Source organism: Phyllopteryx taeniolatus, chromosome 17 (assembly GCF_024500385.1).
Source record: "Phyllopteryx taeniolatus isolate TA_2022b chromosome 17, UOR_Ptae_1.2, whole genome shotgun sequence".
Taxonomy (NCBI): Eukaryota; Metazoa; Chordata; class Actinopteri; order Syngnathiformes; family Syngnathidae; genus Phyllopteryx; species Phyllopteryx taeniolatus.
Window position 1 is genome coordinate 2584316 of NC_084518.1, and position 26998 is coordinate 2611313.

Sequence of the window (26998 nt, forward strand, 5' to 3'; positions counted from 1 at the left end):
TCAAATATATTTTGCCCAACAGTTTTGTTGTAATATATATATAAATGTCAGGGGAGGATATATATCGGTGAAACCACGGGAAGACGCAGTGGCCACCCACTCGGACTACATTTCCCATAATGTCACGAGAGTACTGCGCCACGCGCTCCACCTATCCGGCGGCCAGCTGTGACTTGAGTTGAGGCGGTAGCGGCGGCTGCATCCCGGCCCGACAACAGCAGCACGTCAGCAATACTGAACAGGTGAGAAGAACAACAAAAAACAACACATTCTCGCTTATCTCTCTCTCCCTCCTCGGACTGAGCTCGTCCGTCTTGCATTATTTGTATCCACTTTACCTTTCGTGTGTTACGTGTAATTGAGAAGGAGAAAGCCGAGCGAGCTTAATTTCACAAGGATGACAGACGGCTGGTACGTGTTCGATTAATGGGGATATTGTATTTCAGTGCAATAAACTGAAGCAGAGGACGGGAAACCGGTTTTTAATGTGCATTTGCGCCACCGCGTAAGTGTGTTTAAGCGGCTATAAACGCAATCGTATAATTATGTCTCGGGACATGCATCTGACCGCATTTATTCTGTACACTAGTACGTCCCTACCTTACTTGAGCCGAGGCACATATTTTAGATACGAGCAAAAGATGCAGTAAAGCCCGCAGTATCCTGAAATAACGATGATCTCGTCTCAATGAATTGAATCGTCACGAATTGAATTGAAATGTGGGCCTGTTTAGTTGAACACAAAGCTACGATTCTGTTTTGTGGACAGCAAGAGTACCTTCTGCCATCTTCGTTGTTCTGACTGTCACTATATGTCACTGGCATAGATGGATAGATGAACAAAGGTACATTATTGGTGGTGGCTGCGAAAGATTGAAGAAGATGTTTTCAAATGTCTCCGTTGCCATTAAGTGACAAAAAAAATGGTCATTTGTGGTTTTGGACACGGCTTGTTGCGGATCATTACAATTATTATGACACTGACTACACGAATGGAGCACATGAATATAGAGGTTGTCTTTAAAGTCGCTGTACAATTTAAGAAATGTATTACAATAGGCAAAGCTGTGGCAATTGTTCTAAAATGCGGCGTTGATACTGACATCTCTTTCCTTTCACCATCTCTGGCCGTGTCTCCATAAATGACACCTGTGACGGTGGATATCTTCCAACACTTAATTCCGTCATTTCGCTGAGTCTGTGTATCCCATTTTGTTTCAATAAACAAAACGATATAAATTGTATCTTTTTTAAGGATTAGCCATATTATTCTCCAAAAGCCATGTAATCGATAATACGCAAATGGAATGTGATTAAAAACTTTGATAGCCACCGAGTACAGAGAACAAATCTGACTCCTCAATTGTTTTTGTAATGAATGTTTCAAATGGTCAAACATGGCCTGTTCCGTCCCTTAACGTTGAGTGCGTTGTGTTCATGGAGGCGGCGTCAGTGCGCAGTGGGTCTTGCAGGCCTATTTGAGGGGAACCCAACTGGGCAACAAATGAGAGCTTTCACATTTCTCTTGCTGCTTTTGAAATGTCAGGGGAGGGGAAAAAAAAAAAAGATATATGGGCCAAGTATTACAGTGTGGTTGACGTATATGTTGTTTGGAGCTAAGTAAAGCATTTTCCTCCCTCCTTATGGTTAACCAGCCCGCAATATAGAAACAGTTGCAAGTGTGCTTTTCTGGGATCGAAGAGGAGCTCCTCGCAGAATTGATTATCTTTTGACATTTGAAATGAAAACGGTCTTGGGTGTGTCCATAAATATTCTTCGGTCTGTGTTCAAGATGATCATTTTTAGATTATTATTATTTATTTTTTTCCCCATTTGTTTTAATTGAACGATGTTGTGTTGGAATCGAGTGTCGTAGACTTGGCACGACCTTGTGGAAACCGGAGTGGCGAGCTTCTGGATTCTTTTTTTCTTTCTTTTTTCTTTGGCTTCTCTCATCCTCTATCTGAATCATTACCCAGGCAGTTCCTGTCATTTTCTCGCTATTTATAGCGTGAGGGCTATCTGGGAAGGACCCATGTTCAGCTGCATATACTGTACGCGGCCTAAGACGAAGCCCCGCCGTCTGCGACACTGTTCACGGTGGGAAGAATTGAACACGATTCTCTGCAGGGCATTCAAGTTGTCTTCTCAGTGCTGCTCGAACGTCTCCGGCTCCTCAGTCTTCTTGTAATAACGGCACACTGAGCGAGCGAGTCGAGAACTAGCCGCTGTTCTCGAGTCCTTCATGTACGTGCAGCGGTGACGTGACCTTGTGATGTGGTACAGAGGGTGGAAGGCTGGCTATTATCAAATGTCATAAATCATATGAACTGACGTTTTATGGCCCTGCCCTTGAGCAAAAGCAAATACAGAAACGGACAGTAGTTCCTTTCATAACAATAGCCCCGCTGTTGATGTAGTACTTTGGTTATATAACACGAACAGTTTCATCATAAACCTTCTCTTCGGTGGCGACAGTGACTCACGTCCAGGCAAAGCAGTGAGTGTGATAACAGAATTGCCAGTTCACAGGGAGCCATGTTTGCGTGCGTGCGTACAGCTTCGCGGACATGCCCTTCGCGAAGGTGGGGGCAGCGATTGGAAAGGAATGACCACTTGCATTTGAAATAACTAAAGCGTATCTTGGGGGAGGGGGGCATTATTTCCAAGATATGCAAAATGTACAATAAGCTGTATGCCAAACTATCAATCTGTATCTTTTCCATCTGAGAGATGTTTGGATTCAGTCGAAGAGTCCTTTCTTCACCTGGGAAAAAACCCACACATACAATGACTGCTGCTTCTCTAATGGATCACGAGGGTCACATTTGAAATCAAGCTGATGTGTCTTGTTTTCACACTTGCTCCTGCCGACATGCACGGTGAATGTCTTGAAGGCGATTCTTCGATATCATCGGTCGGGCTCTTCTCGGTAAACAGGACAAGCAAGTTTGCAAGTGTTAGGTGAGCGAGAGCAGGGAAAAATATGAACTATTTGTCTGAGAGGTTATTACGGACTGTAAGTAAAGATGAAGAAGATGAAACGATAGTCGGAGGGCATAAGTGTTTCTGTCCTCGGCCTGCCCGGCCCATGCGTTACGATGCTCCATTGCGGAAAGTCATTGAGCTTTGTTCTCATGGACGCTGTGCAAGTGTTTCTATGGAATCCGCCCACTCACTCTACACGCACACAGGAAAGCAGCAGAAGTTTTTGCAACGTGGCTCCGGCTGTTTATCAGATCCGAAGTTTGACACCATCAGAGCAGGAAGTTGAGCTTTCTGGGGAGCCTTGAAACACAGCCTCTAGCTGAAGATTATTACTTGCGTGATCCTTCTTGGTAAGCAAATGCATGAATGTGACTGCTGCAAGGTGGCACTTTCCAGTACATCAGTCATTGCAAAGCATAGAGCTAAGTGTATATCAAGGCTGAAGGCCAATTATAGGTTAAATTCCATCAAGAGCATTCACATAACAGAGAATGTCACATTTTCTTCTGTATTTGTGCGTTGTTAACTTTGAACATTAGATTTTGGTCCAAATTCACGATACGTTTATCATAATGAAAACTGCATTGAGGGGAAATGGCAGCAAACGCGTGTTGCTTCTTTAATTCTCAGGGCATTGAATCCATCACTGTTCCGGTTGTCTTAGAAGATTTTTCGCCTCTCACCAGAGCTGAGCAGGCTTCATCGGTTCATGCAACAAGGCTAGTCAGGACAGCACGAGCCTGGGTTTTTACTGTGGAAACTTGCTAGCCTTGTTGCGTGAACCGATGAAGCCTGCTCAGCTCTGATGAGAGCCCAAACGTCTTCTAAGACAACCGGAACAGCCCGGATTGTGATGGATTCAATGCCCTGAGAATGAGAATATGGACAGCCACGTTGCTTCTTGGAGTTTTGGGCATTTGCCAACTGCTTTGCGATGTAAAGCGACCACCACCCACTGAAACTGGAAGGAAACGTTCCATCAGCGACCTCTACGCTTATGCTTATGTACAGTATTACACTGGCCATTGAGCTACAAATGAGGACTAGCTGGACCACCTGTGTTCATTTTGATTGATTGATTTTTAATTTATATGCATCACTGAAGGTGTAATATTGATATTTGGCACTAAATGCAATTGTTGACTGATCTGAGAGGTGTTTGGGTTAGCTACAATCGTATGAGAGTAATTTCTTTCCCTAGAAAAAACACACATCCTTGATAATACTCTGTGAATTCGACCAATACTAGAAGGGGCACAGAGAACGAGAGGAAGGGGGGCAGCCAAGGTTGGTCACCATGCACCCATGCAGACAGACAACCATCGGAATTTTGTCGGTCTGTGGGAGGAATCTGGAGACCCCAGAGAGAGCCGACACGAAGGGGGAAAGAGCGTGAATACTCCCGTTTGAAAGGCCTCCAGTCAGTGCTAACAGCTCTCAATGCAAACCAATGTTTGCTGCACTCACATTCATTGTGATTTTGGGAAAGAGCGTCGTGTCCGGTGGCGCATCAGTTTCACATCTCCCCAGACTAAAGTGGAACACAAAAAGAAAGCAGAGACCGTCTCACAGCGTGAGGCTAATAATACATTCTTCTGCTCTCCTTTTAGCTGAGCTCATGACTCTTCGAAGACCACCTCCCGAGACCTCGCCACTATACAGATGATGATGTGGCCAGACAGGCACGATTCATACCTAACATATGCATGTAAAAGCATGTTTCAGAAGCATATCTTGCATTTGGTACCGGCGGTGTATTGGAAATTGTTCAGACTTCACAGTATTTGGTTGCAAAAAAATTGGACTCACCATCTCGTGTTCTATTGTCGTAACAAGAAAGATATTCATGTTGGTGGCACACCAGCCAACTGTTGCCCTTTTTAAAAAGAATTTTAAATTGCAATAACATGTATTTGCATCAACGCTTGCATCCCAAAAGGAAATAAGCGAACACAGAATGCTTTATTCGATGGAACTTCCACTCGACATTGAATTTGTCGGCATCTCTCCAGCGTTAGAATTGTGCGTATAGTTGTGGAAGCTACGGTTAGCGGTGGGAATGCTCAGTGTATTGTAGAGCTGAATCACCACCATTGTGCATGCGTGTTCACACCCCATGTGGAGAATCTGACTCAGGTCTTTTTCCTGGAGAAAAGACAAGTGAGAGCCACTCAGAGAACAGAGCTCCAGACTTTTGTTCCGGGATTCTCGCTAATAGTCCCGCCAATCCTCTCTGCCTTTGCTATCCGGGATTGAATATTTGGTCAAATGGGTTGTATTCGCCCATGTGTGGATATTTTAGATTCTGTTTTGTTCTGATTAAAAACCTGTTCTATGACTGCATATTTTTATGATCATCTTAATTATGATTCATTCGATGGTTGAAGTCAAACAAAAAAGAACAATGCAACGCATTGGAAAGTAGTACGTAATGTGGAAATCAGAGACGACAGTTTGATTCCGCTTTTTCACACAACCGCACCGCTGACGGCGCTTTGTGTGCATTTCAGATGACTTGAGTCCTGGGTCAGTGTCGAAGAAAGATAGTTTCGAAACGAGCTGGGAGTGCTGACGCTCCCCCGTAGAGATGGTTTAGAATCTTTGTTTTTACTCGCTGTAGTCAACAGCCTGGCGGCTAACGTAAAGGCACAGTCCCGCTTGCATCTGCAGCAACAGGCCTGATTTCCTTCGAATGAATACTGAATTGTTGTTCAACTGTCTATAGTGTAGCTGTGTTCTGAGTAGGGGTGCGGTCAGACCAAACTTAGCTTCTTGCCGCAATCTAAGGCCTGTTTCATTCCTCGCCAAAGCGCAGCTTGCATTCTACCCACATGCTACAGCCTTGGCATACCATAGGATGTGGGATGGAAATGACACCAGAATGGAAGAACATTCACGCTCACATTTAGGAAGACTCAAACATTTTACACATTACTTTGGAACAGCGACGGTACAGCAAATAGTACTGCATATTCAAGATGTGTTCAGAGATTTCTAAGTGACGAGAGTCGTGGCGTATCGGTACGACACCTCCTTTCGCTGTAAGAGAAAGACGGCGGCGATGAATCGCAGCGTGTTCTTCCTCTTCCTGACTTTTATGTATTGCGCGTTGCAGCTGCAGCGTGCAAAGGACGAAATAGTCATCGACCAATGTTTGATTTTTCAGTTGTTGATAATCGGCTTTTGTACATCATACTGTACAATATTAGTTTGTCATCGATCGCTGTCACTTGCATATTGGCCGAGAGCGTGTTGCGAGCGTCATATTGAAATTGGGAAATTTGAAAAGACAAATAACTTGAAGTCTGTTTACAAAAGTAAACATCCGCTAGGCCTGTTTCTGCCGGGTTTCTCATGTTTGTCAGATCAGAGGAGTGGCTTAGTCTTTGTTATCCGTCATCATACAACAGCGGCTACGAAAATATTGCCGTATGGGGCTCGTGTCACATTTGTTTAGTTGTGCCAGCCTTGTGAAAGCTTTCCTACTATCAACTGGGCACGGGTGAAGAAAAGATGGGTCACGATGGAGGCTGAACACGATGCAGCATTTTATAGCTTTACTATCGTATGTGATTGACTGGCGACCACTCCAGGGTCGTGTTGGCCCCGCAATTTCCCTTCACCGCTCGCAGATTTCCTTTGAGGAAGACTTGGAACAACAACAACAAAACGTTTCCACACTAAAATAATCCTTAGGAGCTGTTGTGTGCTCACATCCATCCGTATGGAAAATAACAAGAGAAGAGATGATCTCTTGAAACGAAATGTAGGATTGCGAGACTGCGGTGACGCTGCTGGACACGCCGACGTCATTTAATGTTAATGTGTTCATTGAATGTGTTTTCAAGATCTGCAGTAGTGAGCTACATGTCAAGCATATCCCTGCTCAGCTTCCTTTTGTGATTAGAATACAGCGCCCGCCCTGTCCTGTCTGCAAGCAATCCGCCCTCCTCAGATCAGATGTGCAAGATTGGCTCATCCACACCCAAGCAGAGAAGTGCTCTCGCTTGCTCCTCACTCATCTGATCTTACCCCGCCACTTCAGTCGAGCGGCGGCAATTTCGCCTCCTTTACGAGTTAGGGCGCATGAGGCGCATACACCGCACGTGCGCACTTTATAGGCACAGTGCGACCGCAGTCATGACAACAATATTACATTGAGTTTCTTACCAGCCTTGTTCCAACTTCATGTCAAAATGTTTATTTTGTGATCACAGTTCATTGTGTTCTATTAGATATATATTGTGTTGATACTGTATATTTATAGGATTATAATAATCAAGGGACATTCTAATACTGTCGCTGAGCTCTTGGATAATCTCAGGTTGTCTCGGAGACATCTGGGTTCTTAACTAGGCCACCATAAAGTAAGTGGGACACAGTTTAGGCTCAAGAGGAGTTGGCCTCATATTGCTGCAGAAAGTTACAGTCAGGCCATATTTCAGATTCCCTTGCCACTAGTGGTCCAGAGTATGAAAATGACTTCTGACCCGTTGCTTTTGCCTTGGAGAAATAATGCTTCCAATCAGGAATATTCGAAAATATAAGGTCGCGGTGTTCTCAGCATCACGTTGAGAAGAAGGTTCTTGTCGCCGTGGCGGCCGATCGGAGGAGAAGAGAGGCATCGTATCGGTTAAAGAGTGTTTGAGCCACAAGGACCATGCAAGGGGGCAGTCATAGGAGGACTTGGACTCATATGATGGTGAACTTCTCAGGACAAAAACTGTAGACTGTGCAATCTTATTCAGATCGGAGTACAAGCACAAGCAAACGTGATTACGTTTCATTTTCAAATGTTCTACATTTGCTCCGATGGGGCATGTGTCGGAAAGCGTGTCGTGTAATGCTTGCAACCTTTTAGTAAAATGACATATGATGTAGCCTAAAATAGATGAGAGCAGAGGAATACGTTGTTCTCTGTTCAGGGTGACGAGCGTGTCTTCCTTTTGATTGTTTTGTTCATCCACAAACAGGACGAGTGTTTTTATAAGACTGCAGATGGGGAATGAAAACAACATACCTTGTATGCAGACAATGCATCATTTTAAGTAAATTTTCATGAGTATACATTTATTTGACTGTTACTCAGCAACAAGTTTACAATTTCTAAGGTGCAAAAGGCAGTTAAGGATTGCTGAATGCTGATTTGAGATATATTCTAAACTACTTGCAATTGTTTTTTATTCTCCTGTGTTAAGTGCACTCCCACTTCCTTCCATTTTCCACATCATGTCCCCTTGCAGACATTGAAGGCAAATGTCTCTCGGTCACACTCGCATCCTGTTGGAGTCGGAAAATAAAGCTATTATGGCAGCCAGTTGCTTTCGTTCCAAAAAAGGACGCTTGATTGTTGCTCGCTGCATACCTGTCAGCTGACAGTTATTATTGTTCGACGCTGGCACTGTTTTGAAGCAACTTCAAACAGGAAATTATTTGCTCATGCTGCTGCCTTCAGGCAAGTCTCGCTTGAATGTTTTCTTGGTATTCCTAATGCTTTTTGCATTTGCACGGAGGAAGCATATTTGACCTGCTTTTCTGTGCTGGCTTTACAATTTTAACCAAGGTGTGGTATTTGCAGGACAGGGCAATGTAGTGCTACAACTAAATACTAAAGTCATACAATTCTAGCTCAGTCTCAATGTTTTGCTGTAGCGCCAATTTAGCTCTATAGTGCCCCGCAGTGGACAAAGGCTAAAACTTCAGCTTTGATTTTGGCAGGGATTCGAAAACGTTTTGGGTGCAGGAGAGAATTTTTCTTCCGAGGTTGTGCTTCAGAATACGAATTTTCATCTTAACATATTGATTTGACCCAGCTAATAAACATTCAAATGATTTTTGTTCAGCTGCCGTCAGCCGTCGCACAGTCATGATGAAAACGGGTGCCACCAAGTTGGGGATGCCCAAGGCGGGACTCCAGGAGCGGGCGAAGCAGGCTTCTCCAGCTCCCTCTTCTTCATACTCCACTAGCGCCTCCACAGGCATGAGGACTTCCAGATCGTCCAGTACGCTGGCCTCAGACCAGCGCCTCAGCCGGGTGAGGCCCAAACCTGAGTTGCCTCAACCAAACCCTTCGGTGTTATACTTATTGACTGAGATCACAGATTACCGACGTTATCGCTACTAACAGCGGTTCTGTTTTCAGCTGAAACGCGCCAACAGTGATGACGCGCTGACTAAGCCCGCGCTGGCAGCCGCTGCTTCTGGCTTACGCATGAAGAAGACCGTGACCGCTGGAGCTATCTCAGATCTTGCTGAGGCCCGGCCCCGTAGTCTCGCTGGTAAGTCAGATCTGTTCATACATTTTGAAATAATTCCATACATAATTAGCATAATACGGTTTTGTAGTTTTTTGGGGTTTGTTTGTGTGTTTTTTAGTGTGGACAGGGGTTGTGCTTGTCATAAGTGACCTACATACACACCTCACATATATGTAAATATTTAGTTTGGATTTCAAGAAGTGCCACTTTTCTACAATCTATAGTAGTCAGTATAAAGCCCTCCCTTTTGTTGCCAGACGGTTTAGTGATGTCTGTATGTTGAGTTGTTTTGAGGGGACAGCAAATGTTCATACAAGCTGTATGTTCACGACTTTACATTGGAGTGAAGTGCCATTTATTCAGTGTTGTCCATGAAAAGATCAAATATTGACAAAAAGGTGAGGCGTGTATTCCCATTTGTGTGCTATTTGAGTTTGTGATGTTAGTGGTAGAATTTCCCACTTCAGCCACTAGAGGACCACACACACCCTAATCCTGAGCATCCAGAGAAAGGCCTCTGGGTTTTCTCGACTTGACCTTTTTGGGTTGGCTGACTTATTCCATAACACATTCAACTGCTCCTCTGCCATTTGCTTAGCTGTGCAAACAGCAGGTGATGTTTTGAATAACAAATCAGCACAAATAATTCTTTTTGAAGGAAGCGATGATGGTCTTCGTTGTCTAACACGACACAATAAGTGTCTTATTTAAAACAATTTACTTTGAGTCTCGTTACATTTTCAGTTTTGGATCATCATACCAATTTTGAGAGTTCACAAAGACAACTGAAGTAAATCTAAACGTTAGTTTCTAAGGATGATTTCTAATGATTAAGGGGGGAAAAAATCCTAAACTATCTGGCCCTATGTGGAGAAGTAATTTTGGCAGCAATAACAGTAATCAAGAGTGATGAGTTTTTCACATCGCTGTGGAAGAAGTTTGGTTCACTCTTCCTCGCAGAATTGTTCCAAGTCCGTCCCGTACTCGAGCATCAGTTGCCTTTCGGGTTATAGCACTGCATCTCTATTGGTTTTCATTCCAGACTTTTTAGAGCCATTCAAAGGTGGACCCCATTAATAAATGAAAAATTGATGCAGAAACTGGATTTTGTAATTACTCGGGTTGTCTTTGCTAAATATTAAAATTGGCTCGATGATCTGAAAAGTAGGATAAATAGGTCAAAAATAATTGACAAATCTAGAAGGGGGCAAATATTTACTGACGACACCGTATACAGCATCCTACGGGATTTAACCTGAATAGCTCGCAAATGGTTTCATACATTTCATTCATTATGGATTGCAGTTGAATTATGAAATGGAAAGTATTAAATCGCCCGTTTTGACTGCCCGATCTTGCAGCTTACCTGTGCTGTAAATATTTAATTAAATACATTTCTTCGTGCTATTCAACCAATTGTAGCCACAGTTGCTGCTGTATTTGAACTAAGCAAAGTTTTGTTTTGTTTTGTTTTTTTGCAAGGGGAGGTTCAAAAGAGGCCCTTTTATTTAAGATATTTGAGTTTTCGTATGAATATGGAAACTACTCATTATAGTTCTTCCCCGCCTTAATTGTTCCACACTCCTCTTCATATGGTGACTCATCCCCAAAGTGGATTCTACGCTTCAGTGCGGCTCTTTCTCAAGGGGCTGATTTGCTGAAATAAAGATAATTGGGTTGAGACTTCAAACGAAATGAAAATCCACGGCCAAGGAAAGTCCACACTCCTGAAAAAGAAAAAGAAGAAGAGTGGATTGTCTCTAATTAACAAACGGATATTCTGCAGTAGTGTTTTCTAACTCAAGTAAGAAGTGCGCATGATAAATTCATCATCCTCGGATACTCACATTGGCCTAGTTTTGAGAACTGATTTCTGGTAAGCAGTCATCATCAAGGGAATGAATCTCACTAAATAATTCTTTTTCAGAAAGAAAATCTTATGAACGTCTACCGTAACGGAATTTTGTTGTTGCTCTCGGGCAGAACTGCGTCCTGTTTTGAAATGAAGGTGGTGTTTTTTGGTTTTTTTTTTGGGCTAATTTTTCATTCCAGTGGAAGAAAACTAATCGGTTACATTTGCTAGTATATTGTTTTCGATATACTGTACAGTAGCTTTGGAAATCCACAATTAAAATGTGCTTACATCTTTTAAGTTCTCGCATAGCATGCACCACCTCTTCTATTTACCCAAAAGGGCGACGCAGTTGCTTTTGTTCAACTTGATGTTTCAGTCGAGCCTGCTGTGTTGAGACGCATCAACGCTGTCACACAGACATTCAGCTGTCGTCCATCAGTCAGATGAGCTGACTCGGACGACTCTGCTCCCCCCAGTACTTACTGTACGCACAGCCAGACTGTGAAGATGAAATGTGAAAGGCTCTCCGGTATTTCAACTTGAAATATTGCATGACCTGACTCTACTGTAGAAATGTCATAGAGACCTTTCTCACCCAGCTGTATTTTTTAAATACTTAAAAGGCATCATCCTTGTTTACCAGATGGCTCACTTTTCTTACATTTTCACTGTAATCTATTTACATCATCATTTTTCATAGCACTTGTATCTTAGCTACCATTCATCTGGATCTGTAGATTGTGGAGGTGTACAATCTGTAGATTTGGGCTTGGCCTTGACATTGCCGCTTTTCACTTTTAAAGCTTTCTAAAATATGTCAATACAGTATCTGCAAACCCTAAATTCATGAAGGGTTGCAGTAAAAACAGAATACAACGATTTGCAAATCATTTTCACTACAAAATCACAATATTTAATGTTCAAACGATGAACATTATTTATTTTTATTTATTTTTTGCAAATATTATCTCATTTTGAATTTGATGCCTGCAACACGTTCCATAAAAGCTGGGACAGAGTCAACAAAAGACAGGAAAAGTTTAGGAATGCTCATAAAACACAGGTTTGGAACTTTCCCCAGGTGAGCAGGTTAATTGGAAACAGGTGAGTGTCATAATTGGGTATAAAAGGACCATCCCCGAAAGGCTCAGTTGTTCACAAGCAAGAACAACGTTCCTCAGTGTACACTTGCAAGGAATTTTGGGATTTCCTCATCTATGGTCCATCATGTCATCAAAAGATCCAGAGAATCTGGAGAAATCTCTGCACGTCAGAGGCGAGGCCAAAACCCATCATTGAATGTCTGTGACCTTCGATTTCTCAGGCAGCACCGCATTAAAAACCAGCATCATTGTGTAAAGGATATTGCCACGTGAGCTCAGCATCAGTTAAGACAGTTTGTCGTCACATCTACAGTACAAATGCAAGTTAAAACTCTACCATGCAACACAAAAGCCATACAACACCCAGAAATACCACCAGCTTCTCTGGGCCTGAGCTCATCTCAGATGGACTGACGCAAAGTGGAAAACTGTGCTGTGGTCTGATGAGTCCACATTTCAAATTGTTTTTAGAAATCATGGACGTGGTGTCCTCCGGGCCAGAGAGGAATTGTTATCAGCGCAAAGCACAAAAGCCAGCATGTGTGATGGTATGTGTGTGTTTTAGTGCCCATGGCATGGGTAACTTGCACATCTGTGAAGGCACCATTAATGCTGAAAGGTACATACCGGTTTTGGAGAAACATATGCTGCCATCCAAGCAACATTTTTTTTTCAGGGATGTCACTCCTTATTTCAGCAAGACAATGCTGAGCCACATTCTACACGTGTTACAACAGCATGGCTTTGTAATAAAAGAGTGTGAGGACTGTACTGGCCTGGTAGGAGTCCGGACCTGTCTCCCATTGAAAATGTATGGCGCATTATGGAGCGCAAAATACGACAATGGAGACCCCGGACTGTTGAGCAACAGAAGTTGTACATCAAGCAAGAATGGGAAAGAATTCCACCTAGAAAGCTTAAAAAAATAGTGTTCTCAGTTCCCAAACACTGTTGAGTGTTTTTAAAAGGAAAAGTGATGTAATACAGTGGTAAACATGCCCCTGTCCCAGCCTTTTTGGAACATGTTGCAGGAATCTAATTCAAAATTAGTAAATATTCGCCAAAAAAACATTGTTTATCATCAAAATGTTTATCAGTTTGACATGAAATATCTTGGCTCTGTAGAGCCATTCAATTGAATTGAATATAGGTTGAAAAGGATTTGCAAATCATTGTATTCAGTTTGTTGTTGTTGTTGTTTTACATTTGACACAACATTGGAATTGGGGTTTGTGTTAAAACATTTCATTGCATCAATTACTGTGCTTCACTTTTTCCATGATCCCAGTTGATTCCAACATCCAGAATGCTTTGCTGGAGATGACGATAAATTGACCTGGCACGCAGCAGGATTTCCAATGCGTTATTTTTGTTAATGGGTTCAGATTTGGCACTTAACCAACTCTACCGTGCTGTCAGACAATCGGTTCCCGATGACTTATTCAAAATGCCTTCTCAATAATTCAGTCAAGCTTTCATAGGTGGAGTCCCTGTGGAGTGTGCAGAAGGACGTAGACTGTCCTGCTCTATTAATAACATGTCTGGTGAGGATACAAATAGCCCTTACATTGAAAAACACTTTACTATATCATGTGTGCCATTCAATTCTGAGTAGAGCTTAGATGTTGTAAACGTTTCCCTGTGAGTCATTTTAGTTCGAATTGAATCGTTAGCACGTGTCCGGCTGATATCTGGCATCTTTTCTCACACCGTATGTGAACATTTTCAGTTCAAATTTAGAAAGCGAGCAAATGTGGGTGACATCTCGCTCGCTTGTCTTTTATTGTTAGGGCAGCAATGGCAACACAGTAAATAAATATGGGACGCTGAAAAGCATACTTGCATGTCATTTACGGATGCAAGAAAGAGTTCAAATCTCTTTCCCTGTCCGCTGTTGCACTTCAAATTATACTAAAAACACTGATTTATATAGATTCAATGTCATTTATTTGTAACTGTATTTCCTCATGCCCCCTTCATATATGGTACTAGGGACAAGCAGCCAAAGTGATGTGATGTGATTCAGGAATATTATTTGTCTGGACTATATTTAGGTTTGACGAACTACATCTGAGATACCGGACACGGTCCCTCCCATGTATGGTTCTTGAGGCCTTCATATCTGTCAGATGAATTAATCACGTACGCCTCAGTCCACTGGGATGACTCGGTCTCCATACGCATTCAGCCGTGACCGACGCACACTGACACGAGCACTAAAAACATATTCATTCAAGATAGTCCTTGACGCACAAATATAACCAGAAAATGAACTTGAATCTCTCCGCTACTGCGCTACCCTACTACTGTACATTACGGTACTGTCGCCTCGTTGATGATGCATACATGTGTAAAAAGGATTATTAGAAAGAAGCAGTTTGAGCGCGTGTGCTCTGGCCTACATGTAGACTCAGCGTCCCTCCTTTAGGTTTTGACATCGACGCTCAGATTTTGTGCCTCGGCTTCATGACAAAGAACGGAAAGAAGTTCTTTAAATTACTCTCTGTCGTAATACTCGTGACCCCGAAGTCCATAGAAAGGCACGACAGTCTTGCCGCATCTTGAGAAAGGCCTGTTGTGCCAGCAGAGATGGAGGTCCTGCGGTGAGGAGAACATTCTTGGCGGGATTAAGGATATGTTTGTTTACCAAAGTGGATGTGCTGATCTAAGTGGAGGTGAAAGCAGCATAATAAGAGAGGTGGATGGAAATAAGAGTTTATGTAACATTTAGATGCCTTGAATGGAATGGGCTCGGAAGCGGCCCGTAAGGTTGACTGTCCGAGCGGATGCGGGCAGGAAAAGACTAAGAGCAACCGCAGTGTTTTAGAATTCAAATCCAAAAATAAAGCTTCCACTCAAAACTTGCACTGCTGTATTATAATGCGTCTACTCCTAGTCAATCTTATTTCATAATTCTTTTCATCAAGAAACGTAAGGCTTAAATGCAAAAAGAGATTATGCAAGGAAATGAGTTTTCCCGATGGCTCCTCACACGGTTGCTTCGCTCAGCATACAGAATGTGGGGAATGAATAAAGTAGCAAGCAGTGAGAGAAATGGTCACCATCGTTGTTCTAGTACGGGCTGGCAGGAGGTGGTGTTTAATTCTGCGTGCGAGAGAGCGAGCGTTTGTGTGCGAGTGTGGGAAGCCACACCTCCTGAACCAGCGGTTATCACAGCAATAATCATGTGCATATGACGCTGCCTGCATCGCCCTTGCGGAGGATACGGAAACTCAGAAGCTTTGACACACACGAGCAGCCACTCGCCGTCACGACACGTCGCCTGCCTCGCATTCACACAAACGCGCGCACACGTTCACACAGTCCTGGGAAGGATCGTATCAAAGAAGATCCGTAGTGGGAAAGAAGACGAGGGAGCACAATGTGAATTTCCTTCACTGTGACTGAGTGTTGGCGATTGTGGATGCTGAACAAATGCGACCACGCTGACACCCCCCACACTCATACATCACAGATCCCCCGGAGCCACAAATTGTTGGATTTGTCTTCACTGTGTGGCGTGTGGGAGTCGCAGACCGGACCGACATGGGGAACCAAGCAGGGAGACGGGAGGAAAGCGAGCCAGGTCTGCTTCACTTGCACCTTTTGTCTGCCGCACCTTAGTCAAATTGTTTCACATTGATGAGCTGGGGCTGACTAACTTGCATGTCATGTGTTGCTTGCTGCATGTCTGAAAGGCAAGTTCAGGCTGATGATGAGTACTGCTCGAAATGCCCCGGAGCTATTGAAGCCATTAAATGTTTGTAAGGTATGTTCTTATCACAAAGGATGAGCATGTTTACACTGTTTGTTTGTTTGTTTGATGGCGTGCAGTCATTCAGCTGGAACAGATCTGTTTGTGCACCTCTGTGTAGTCTGTGGAAGTAGGGCAGGAGAAGGAGTACGCTTTGAGAAGCTGCTAGAGGAGCTAACATCATCACTCTCACATCTCTCCGCTGCCCTGAGCAGAATATGCCTGCGCCAGATTTCAATTCCTTTTCAAGCCTCTCTCAAAGGCAACAACTTAAAGCTCATCACAAGCGTCAAAAATGGGTTTCAAATGTAGTGTAAATCTGCCGTGTTGTCTTCTGCAAACATCAAACACCCCGAAAAATATAACCCACTTACTGGATTTTTGCTGTTTTGCAATAGTCCATGCACATGCACGGACACATTCAGTACTATTTCTTTTAACAGCAGTGGGTTGAGCTGTACCAGTCTATTTTGTAATGCATTTCTTAAGGATCGGTGACAAATGCTCAGGCTGAAAGGCAGTTTCTTCATACACACTAACACGTACAGTAAATGGTGCTAAAGTAATAATTCCCAGTCAGTATCAATTAGTATTAGGAGAAAATATGGATTGATTCAAATGTAACAGAAACCAAGACTGATATTCTTGGAATTAAGAATTGTTGCAAGGCAAAATTCTTCTTCTTGTTGATCTTTGGGTGCAGTTGAATGATTGTCTTGTTTGCTATTGTGATGTATAGCGGATCGTCCGGGCCGGCCATACAACATTATCCAAGAATTTTTTTCTCCCTGACTTTTTGGAGGATGCAATGTATTATTATGCCTTTACTGTATATGCACGTTGGCCTTTCCATTCTTCTTACTAATCAGTGGTTTGCATCTTCAAATTGAACTGCTCTGCTTTTGTTCATGCTTATCACCTTCACTCCTGCCCTGTGAACGTCGTTGCTGATTTGACTAACGGTTCTTTTAGGGTCTTTCTTCATGGCTTTGAAAAATATTTTAGTTGTCAAAGGTTGTTGTTTTCCATAGTCAACTTGTTTGACGTTTGTAAACTATTACAGCAGTTGTTTCTTCTTCGGTGGCATTCCAAATGATTGTACAGTATTGGCTATGGCTGTGGACAATGTTTGTGCAGTCACTGACTGACAGCTTCACATTAGCTTGGTTTTCAGTGGCAGCTCTCTGGTTTTTATATTGGTTACACCTCTGAGCTGTATAGACATGCACAGGCAAAATCCCAAATCTGGAACTGAACTTAGACAATGATCTCCATTTCTTGTTTTTGTTCAGGACAGGACAGAAAGCTTGGCCATGCAGGAGCTTCTCCTGGAGGTTCAGGTTATAGACAAATGTGGGAGGAGGGGAAATGTATTCAAATATGATGGATGCTGCGCTCTCTAAAGTGGCAGGCTAAGGGTTAAGCTGTGTTCTGCAGTGATAAGACTGCATTATCATTATCACAACCAAACTGCAATGGCTGCTGCAACACTGAGCCTTTCTGTCTCCCCGCTAGCTTACCAACACTGTGGCCCAGACTATAGACTGCGGTCTGCATGCTGTCAACTGTTGATGAATCGACACTAAATTATAGTCCAATAACAGTGTGTCTATTTTCAGGGCTGTTATTCAGTCTGTTGTACCCATGTGAGGCGGGGGGTGGGGGGAGAAAAGTTTCAAACATATCTGTCAAGTAAGTTCAATTCGATTGTCCTGACTTTCGCATGGACAAAAATGGAAATTTCACACACTTGTGATCGGATGCTTGATGAGAGCTGTAATATTTCAAAGTATGCTGTTTTCTTTGTTGGGTTAGGGATAGGGATCACTACCAGTCAAGAATTTCATTATGTTGTCATTGGAATGTCATTGTTTTGTTTTATTCTGACCGTACCAAATTTAGCGACAGTGCATCAGACTTATTGTGCTGAGATGTTTTCATGAAAATGGGCTCTGTGTATTAAATGTCTGAAATTACATTCTAATTGTGTATTTGAGGAACTTTTCTGAGATTATTTTACAAATACAACCCCAATTCCAATGAAGTTGGGACGTTGTGTTAAATAAAAACGGAATACAATGATTTGGAAATCCCGTTCAACCTATATTTAATTGAAAACACTACAAAGACAAGATATTTAATGTTCAAACTGATCAACTTGATTGTTTTTAGCAAATAATCATGAAGTTAGAATTGTATGGGTGCAACACGTTCCCCAAAAACTGGGACACGGTCATGTTTACCACTGTGTTACATCACCTTTTCTTTGAACAACATTCAATAAACGTTTGGGAATTGAGGACACTAATTGTTGAAGCTTTGTAGGTGGAATTCTTTCTTTCTTGCTCGATGTACAGCTTCAGCCGTTCAACAGTCCAGGGTCTCCATTGTCGTATTTTACGCTTCATAATGCGCCACACATTTTCCATGGGAGACAGGTCTGGACTGCAGGCAGGCCAGTCTAGTACCCGCACTCTTTTACTACGAAGCCACGCTGTTGTAACACGTGCAGAATGTGCTTTGGCATTGTCTTGCTGAAATAAGCAGGGGCGTCCATGAAAAAGATGTTACTTGGATGGCAGCATATGTTTCTCCAAAACCTGTATGTACCCTTCAGCATTAATGGTGCCTTCACAGATGTGCAAGTTACGCATGCCATTGGCACTAACACAGCCCCATACCATCACAGATGCTGGCTTTTGAAGAACCATCTGGACCGTCCATAACGGTCCAGATGGTTCTTTTCCTCTTTGGCCCGGAGGACACGACGTCCACAATTTCCAAAAACAATTTGAAATGTGGACTCGTCGGACCACAGAACACTTTTCCACTTTGCGTCAGTCCATCTTAGATGAGCTCGGGCCCAGAGAAGCCGGCGGCGTTTCTGGGTTTTGTTGATAAATGGCTTTTGTTTCGCAAAGTAGAGTTTCAAGTTGCACTTACAGATGTAGCGCCGAACTGTATTTACTGACATTGGTTTTCGGAAGTGTTCCTGAGCCCATGGGGTGATATCCTTTACACATTGATGTCAGTTTTTGATGCAGTGCCGCCTGAGGGATCGAAGGTCACGGTCATTCAATGTTGGTTTTCGGCCTTGCCGCTTACATGCAGTGATTTCTCCAGATTCTCTGAATCTTTTGATGATATTCTGGACCATAGATGATGAAATCCCTAAATTCCTTGCAATTGTACGTTGAGGAACATTGTCCTTAAACTGTTGGACTATTTTCTCACGCACTTGTTCACAAAGAGGTGAACCTCGCCCCATCTTTGCTTGTGAATGACTGAACAATTCAGGGAAGCTCTTTTTCTACCCAGTCATGGCACCCACCTGTTCCCATTGAGCCTGTTCACCTGTGGGATGTTCCAAACAGGTGTTTGATGAGCATTCCTCAACTTTCTCACTCTTTTTTGGCACCTGTCCAACCTATTTTGGAACGTGTTGCAGCCATAGAATTCTAAGTTAATGATTATTTGCTAAAAACAATCAAGTTGATCAGTTTGAACATTAAATATCTTGTCTTTGTAGTGTATTCAATTAAATATAGGTTGAACATGATTTGCAAATCATTGTATTCTGTTTTTATTTAAGTTTAACACAACGTCCCAACTTCATTGGAATTGGGGTTGTAAAATTAATGTAAGTTCATTGTTCACTGATAAGGACTGATTTCCTGCACACAGTACTTCATGCTTTTCGCTCTCTTCCTGGAGACTTTATCATATTTTTTTTTGGGGAAAATTGTTTTTTTTTTAAATTCCCAATCATGGGTTTGAAACTAAAGCAGAGAACAATAATGTGCCTGTGAGAAATGGGAAGGCATTGTGTTTATTCTCTGTCTGCATTCGGTGTCTCCTCCCTCCAGATGTACGCTGACGTCTGTCCTCTTCCCAGAAGTTCTAAAATCATTTCCATTTTGACATTTCCATTGGCCTCCCGTTGACACATTTATTAGTAGGATCTCAGGACAAGGTTTGGTAGGGTAACACTGGATGTTCGTCTCTTGGTGGGGCAAAATAAGCAGTCTTTTACATCTGTTAACGAATTGGATTTGCTTTGTCGGACTGGTAGAACAGAGAGCAAGTTTCCAATGGGTTCCAAGTTTTTGCGTCATTTCGAGTAAATTGAAGGGGGGGGAAAAATCTCCCTTTTAAAAGGAAGCAACTTTGACCAACATGTGATAGCTTGGGCACTGAGGAAGTTGCCCCACTGGTCCTTTGGCACAGTAAACACAGATCTTTTTTTATTATTATTTTTTTTTAATTAGCTTTGCCCTTTCATCTGTATGCAAATGTAGGTTTTAATCCCTAAAATCTTGTCTTTTGGAAAACTCTGGCCAGGATAAAGACTTCACATAAATCAGTGCTGTGGCTTGTACAGTTTGTGTAAGCAACAATGACCGTCTGTCCTCAACACCATTTTTGTAACAACAACCCTACGTATAAATTTTCACACTCCGAAATACTGTTGTTAATGCACCCTATTTCCTGTAAAGCTACTATATAAAGTAATGAATAAGACATCGATAGGAATAATTATTCAGACAAGCTTCTTCCCATCCCATCACGGCCCTGCCAGTATACCACCCAGTTATAGCATGAGTTGTTCAAAGTGATGAGCGAAGCAAAACGCATGAACTTTTCCAGTTCTCCTGCTGTACTTCCCTTTGTGCTACAAAACAAACAGTTTAATACCTGTGAGAAGTCAAACGTCAAAAATGCTACTGTCCTTTTTAATAGCAAAGTTGTTCCCTCAGTAGGAGCCCCAATTGATCGCCTACAGTACAGATATACCAACTGCTGACTATGTTATCATCACGCAGTTGTGTGGTGTAACAAGACCTCAGAAGGGAGTTTTATTTTTTACTGGTAACGTTTTTATTTAAGCTTCCTTGTAAACTTGAATAAATATTTATTAATTACTGCACATTTTATGAGTAGACTTTGTCATGATTTCTCACCCAAAAATTGTAAGTGCCAGTCATTTGATCTTTGCATTTCATTTAACCATCCTGACTCATCTGTGCTCGGTCAGTGTGTCATGCAGCCTCGTTCCAGAGCTTCTTTGGAATCTTTTGATTCTCGTCAGACGACAGAAATGCCCGTGGGTCTCATTGTCTGACTGATAGGCGCCTGTTGACCCATTTCAGGGTCTTGTCACTCAGACAAAAGGAAAGCCCAAAAACACTGACTGCCTTTTATAGTCTTTCCTCACAGTTTCCCTCTGATTGGAAAAAAATGCTCACCATACTTTCTGGGACAAAAAAGACAGACAATGCAAATGCATTCTTCCAGATGGGTTTGTGTATGATGGTGATAATGAACGCACTTGAGGTACCAACTGGCTGACACTTAGCAGCCTGTAGTCATTAATTCATGGTGACTCTTCACCCATGACCCTCCTGTTCTGGAAATGAAAGACTTGGAGCATATTGCCCTCCACCTCCAGGCTGGCATGTAGGCTAGCAGGCTGCAGTTAACTGGAGGTTTTTGGACTGCGTCCAGCCTCAAAGCTTCAACTGTGATTGGAAAGCTTATCTTCATTATAAGGAAAAAAGCCTACACAATACATTACGGTAATGTGTTTTTCAAGGATGAATGCCTTTGAATTAACATTGCCTACTTTACATAATTTAATTGTCACTAATTTCCTATGTTTTCTTTTGCTGTATCAACAGTGTCCTGTACTCCTAAATATCAACCCCAATTCCAATGAAGTAAAATGTAAATAAAAACAGAATACAATGATTTGCTAATCAAAGACAAGATATGTAATGTTTAAACTGATAAAACTTTATAGTTTGTTTTTGCAAATATTCACTCATTTCGAATTTGATGCCTGCAATGTTCCCAAAAAAAAGCTGACACAAGGGGATATTTGCCACTGTGTGACATCACCTTTCCTTTTAACAACACTCAATAAGTTACGCTGTTGTAAGACGTGCAGAATGTGCTTTGGCATTGTCTTGCTGAAATAAGCAGGGGCGTCCATGAAAAAGATGTTGCTTGGATGGCAGCATATGTTTCTCCAAAACCTGTATGTACCTTTCAGCATTAATGGTGCCTTCACAGATGTGCAAGTTACCCATACCATGGGCACTAACACACCCCATACCATCGCAGATGCTGGCTTTTGAACTTTGCGGTGATAACAATTCGGTTGGTCCTTTTCCTCTTTGGCCGGGAGGACACGACGTCCACAATTTCCAAAAACAATTTGGCCCGGAGGATTGAATTCCAAAACAATTTCAAATAAGAACTCGTCAGACCCCAGAACACTTTTGCACTTTGTGTCAGTCCATCTCAGATGAGCTCAGGGCCCAAAGAAGATTGCGTCGTTTCTGGGTTTTGTCTCTTTGCATGGTAGAGTTTTAACTGGCATTTATAGATGTAGCGACAAACCGTGTTAACTGACAATGGTTTTCTGAAGTGTTTCTGAGCCCACATGGCAATATCTTTACAGAGTGATGTCGTTTTTTAATGCAGTGCCGCCTGAGTGATCGAAAGTCACGGGCATTCAATGTTGGGTTTCGGCTTTGCCGCTTACGTGCAGAGATTTCTTCAGATTCTCTGAATCTTTTGATGATGTGGACTGTAGATGATGAAATACCTAAATTTCTTGCAATTGTACATTGAGAAACGTCCTTAAACTGTGAGACTATTTGTTCATGCAGTTTTTCACAAAGCGGTGAACCCGACCCCATCCTTGCTTGTGAACAACTGAGCCTTTCGTGGATGATCCTTTTATACCCAATCATGGCACCCACCTGTTTACAAATAACCTATTCACCTGTGGAATGTTCCAGGTATTTTGGAGCATTCCTCGACTTTCCCAGTCTTTTGTTGCCCTTGTCCCAGCTTTATTGGAACATGTTGCAGACATCAAATTCAAAATGAGAGAATGAGAGACATATCTTCTGTTCATAGTGTATTCAATTGAATATAGGTTGAAAAGGATTTGCAAATTATTGTATTCTGTTTTTATTTACGTTTTACGCAACATCCCAACTTCATTGGAATAGGGGTTTGTAATTACATTTATTTTGTGGAGTATTCAACTGAAAGGCCCCTTAAATGGACAAAGCAAGAGATGCTTTGACCTTTTGAAAGCCAGTATTTTACCAGTATAGGCAGTGTAAATGAAAATTGTCAGTTCAAACTTTAGAATTTAGTCGTCTTCAGATTTATTTACAACGACAGGGGGAAAGCCCCTCCTTGAGCCATTTAATTGGCCGTTTCAGAGATTTAATGTTTCTCTGTGGTGGGTAAATGGCCTGGACCTATACTGACCTATGTGGAAGCAAGCAAATGCTTAACCAAATTTTTGTTTGGTGAAACACATCTTGGCATACAAACCTTCTGCATTATACATTAACATTACTGAAGATTATGTATATTTTATCTTTGGTGTCCTCATAACCTCTATGCTATCCACGGTAGCTTGAGTTTGGAACAGCGATTGTGCGTGAACCGTGAAGTCTGTGTAACACGTATGACGTTAAAATCTGATGTGAGATGTATCTGCATGATGTGTCAGTGCATTGTAAACACGCATTTATAATATATACAAGCGGTGGGCGACTGGTGAGCACATCTGCCTCCAAGTTCTGAGGACCGGGATTCGAATCCCGGCCCCGCCTGTGTGGACTTTGTGTGTTCTCCCCGTGCCTGCGTGGCTTTTCTCCGGGCACTCCGCTTTCCTCCCACATCTAAAAAAAAAAACATGCGTGGTAGGTTGATTGAAGACTCTAAATTGCCCTAAGGTGTGAATGTGTGTGCGAATGCTTGTTTGTTTCTACGTGCCCTGCGATTGGCTGGCGACCAGTTCGGGGTGTACCCCGCCTCTCGCCCGAAGATAGCTGGGATAGGCTCCGGCACGCCTGCGACCCTCGTGCGGAGAAGTGGTACAAAAAAATGGATGAATGGAAAAGCGATATATTAAAATCTCTTATGTATATTTGTATGACAAAGTGTTGCATGTTGTCCTCTTTGTGTCAATCATTGATTTATGTTATCATAGATAAAGTGACTCCGTTCTAAGAAGTGTACAGTTGCAAAAATAATCTGCTTGGCATTTGGTGATGTGTGCTTTATGCTCTTCCGTCCCATGTTGTAGTTCTTTCAAACGCCAAACAATTATTTAATTCCTCACAACGTAATGTCTCTAAAGCTCTACTGAAAGAACCCTTCATTCTCTCAAAGCCAGCCGTACGTGCTGGAAATGTAAAACAGTCTCGGCAGCTTCTGCCACAGTTCGTTCGGTAATGTATAATCTGTGCAGTGTGCTAAATTAATGGCAGGCTCCTTTAAAACAAACGGAGATGTTTGAGTATTTTCTCTCCAAACTAGGACATTTGTAAGTCCAGATTGGAGTTGTATGTGTGCGTTTGATGCTTTACTCTGTCGGTCCTTTCTCCGATATAGTCTTTCTTGGCTACGCAATGTGGGTTTGACGATGCATGTGAGAGCATTGTTGTTTAATGCATGAATTAACTACCGTATATGCCAAGGGACAACTCGCCATCGTTGAACCAAGTCACCCTGATCTGCGTCAGTGTTTGTTGATGATCTGAAAATGTACAATAAAATACTAGTCTGGAATAGGCTTGTGCTTGTGACCCACATTAAGGCTTTTTGAAATGTCACAGTAACGCGCTGCTGTAATGATGAATGAGCACAGAGCAACAGTGAGACAATGCCAAGCAGATGCTCTATTGTCCAAACCGCAAACAATGTCTGAATAGGGCACATGATGCTGAAACGAAACCAACGGACTAATAGGAGTGTCAGAATGTGACCCATTTTGTATTCAGTTAGTGATGTAAACAAATGTTTGTAAATGTGTCTTTGCTGAGTCATTTCACCGTTTTCCAAACATGCTTGATCCGTAGTAAACTTAAAGCTTGACTAACAAATGTGTTCCGATCGCAATGTATGACATTTTAATTCGGCAATATATACATGCGTCTTATTTGCAGTTATTTATTGTAACCTGCTGCATACTTTCCCCCCCTCCCCAACACCCTTGTGCTTAGTTTTGACTTTGGAAGTGACTATATGGTCTGGGGAGCTACAAATGAGTTGCCCATTTTGGATTTTGAAAGTTAAGTCACGGATGGTGGAGTGGCACATTCGCCTGACTTCGGTGCAGGAAGCGTGGGTTCAGTTCAGTTGACGGCGTGAATGGGAGTCTGACTGGTTGTCTGTCTCTGTATGTGCCCTGCCACTGACTGGCGACCAGTTAAGGGTGTAGTCTGCATTTCGCCCAAAGTAAGCTGGGATAGGCTCCAGGATCAACGGTGTAGAGAATGGATGGATGGGTGGATGGATTTGTAAAGTTATCTCAGTCACTTTGGTGTGTGTCACAGGTTGTCACGGAACTAAGAAATCTGGCATCCCGGCCCCAAGAGAAATCCCATCTTCAATAACAAGGGACCGCATCTCCTTGAGGGACCAGTTGAGGAGCTCATCCTCTAAAAGGATTGTTTCAAGTGCCAGCACTTCCAGTCTCTCTACCCTGGCAAAGCAAACACGAAGTTCAACTAAATGTCGTGGAGAAGCAGAAGGCCAGGAAAGGGGCCTCCTGGAATGTCAGGTTAAAGAGCTGTTAGCTGAAGCCAAGGCTAAAGACTTGGAGATCAGCAATCTCCGCATGGAGTTGCAACGTTGCAGAGGTAAAGCCTCCACTTCTTCCCCATTACCATCACCTGTTTCAGCATCACCTCAAGCTCTGTCTGCAGAACAGACAGAAGAGGGAAAGCTCCCTGAGGCTCTTGTGGTCGTTCAGGAGCTGAGGGAAAAGAATGCAAAGTTTCAGAGAGAGCTTGCAAACCTCAGAGAAGAGAACCAAGTGCTAAAGAGAAGACTTCTTTCTTTTGAGACCTTACCATTGTCTGGTAGCCCTCCTAAACCTCGGAATGGCCTACTGTTAGAGACCGGCCCAACGGCCGGCCTCATTACAAAGTCTGTCTCCTCCAGCTTTGTCAAGGAGTCACCTTCATCTGACTCATCAGAGTTTGAAAAGATCCCGCGTTCAGAATCCATAAGCAGCAATGTCAGTAGTGAAGCCACTGCGGGTGGGCATGATGTGTCTGTACGGAGCCTAACGGAACAGATCCACAAAATGGAGGAAAACCACCACAGCACTGCCGAGGAGCTACAGGCCACTCTGCAGGAGCTTTCTGACCAGCAGCAAGTGGTGCAAGAACTGACGACTGAGAATGAGCGTCTGGCTGAAGAGAAGCGCCTTCTCCAGACCTCACTCCAGCAGCAGAGAGAATGTTTAGAGCTGCTCTCCCAGAAGAATGAGGCATTGGTTAGCCGACTTCAGGAGCAGACCCAGGCTCAGGCCCAGAGGGAGGATGAGTTCAGGAGCCAAGGTCCTCGACTTGTTGAACTAGAGCAAAGGTACACTGAGCTAGTTGAGAGCTCACGCTTTGAACGGGAGAAGCTGGTTAACATCCAGCAGCAGTTAACAAGCAGCCTACGAGCTCTCGAGGAGGAGCACCAGGACGCCCAGAGCCAGGTGCGTGGCCTCCGAGAAGAGATGGATAGGCTGCATGGCCAACTGAACCGGGAGCTGGAAGCCAGGGGTGAAGCCGCACAGTCAGCAGAAGAGCAGAGAGCTACAGTTGACTGTCTCAGAGTGGAAAATAGTAGGCTGAAGGCACAGGTGGACATTGAGAGGCAAAAGGTGTGTGAGCTGAAGGCCATGCAGAGTGCCAGCGATAGTACTGAGCTGCAGAGCCTCCTCAAGACAGCCCACGCTGAGAGAGACCGACTTGAGCAGGAGTTGACAGAACTGAGGCAGGACCTGCTGCAGGCCCAAGATGAGACTGAGCACGTACAAGCCAGCATGTCCGAGGTATGTGGGCGCATTTTTATCACCTAGAATTGAAATTACAATTGGGATTTTCCATTGGATTCAATTGATGTATTTCCTGTGTAAGATTAAGCCATTAGGGGCATATTCTCCCATGTACTAAAGTCAGAAAATGCGCGCAGCTCCGCCCTTCTCTGGCTGCGCAGATTCTCCCCACCA

At 43.0% G+C, this 26998-nt stretch overlaps 1 protein-coding gene across 6 annotated transcripts in view; it reads left to right on the forward strand.

The window, feature by feature from the left end:
• Positions 1-115: 115 nt before the first annotated feature.
• The window catches only part of specc1 (sperm antigen with calponin homology and coiled-coil domains 1), a 52701-nt gene continuing 25818 nt past the window's right edge, over positions 116-26998 (forward strand). For 3 of the 6 annotated variants that reach the window (XR_009785244.1, XM_061752542.1, XM_061752547.1), the window contains exons 1-4: positions 383-411; positions 8842-9022; positions 9131-9266; positions 25326-26821. Coding sequence is in view for 5 of the 6 variants with exons in the window: in XM_061752542.1 (XP_061608526.1) it covers positions 398-411; positions 8842-9022; positions 9131-9266; positions 25326-26821 (1827 nt within the window). In the remaining variant the exon portion in view is untranslated. Of the gene's footprint in view, positions 243-382; positions 412-8831; positions 9023-9130; positions 9267-15247; positions 15790-25325; positions 26822-26998 lie in introns of those variants that run through there. The other 3 variants (XM_061752543.1, XM_061752544.1, XM_061752545.1) reach the window with 3 other exon arrangements.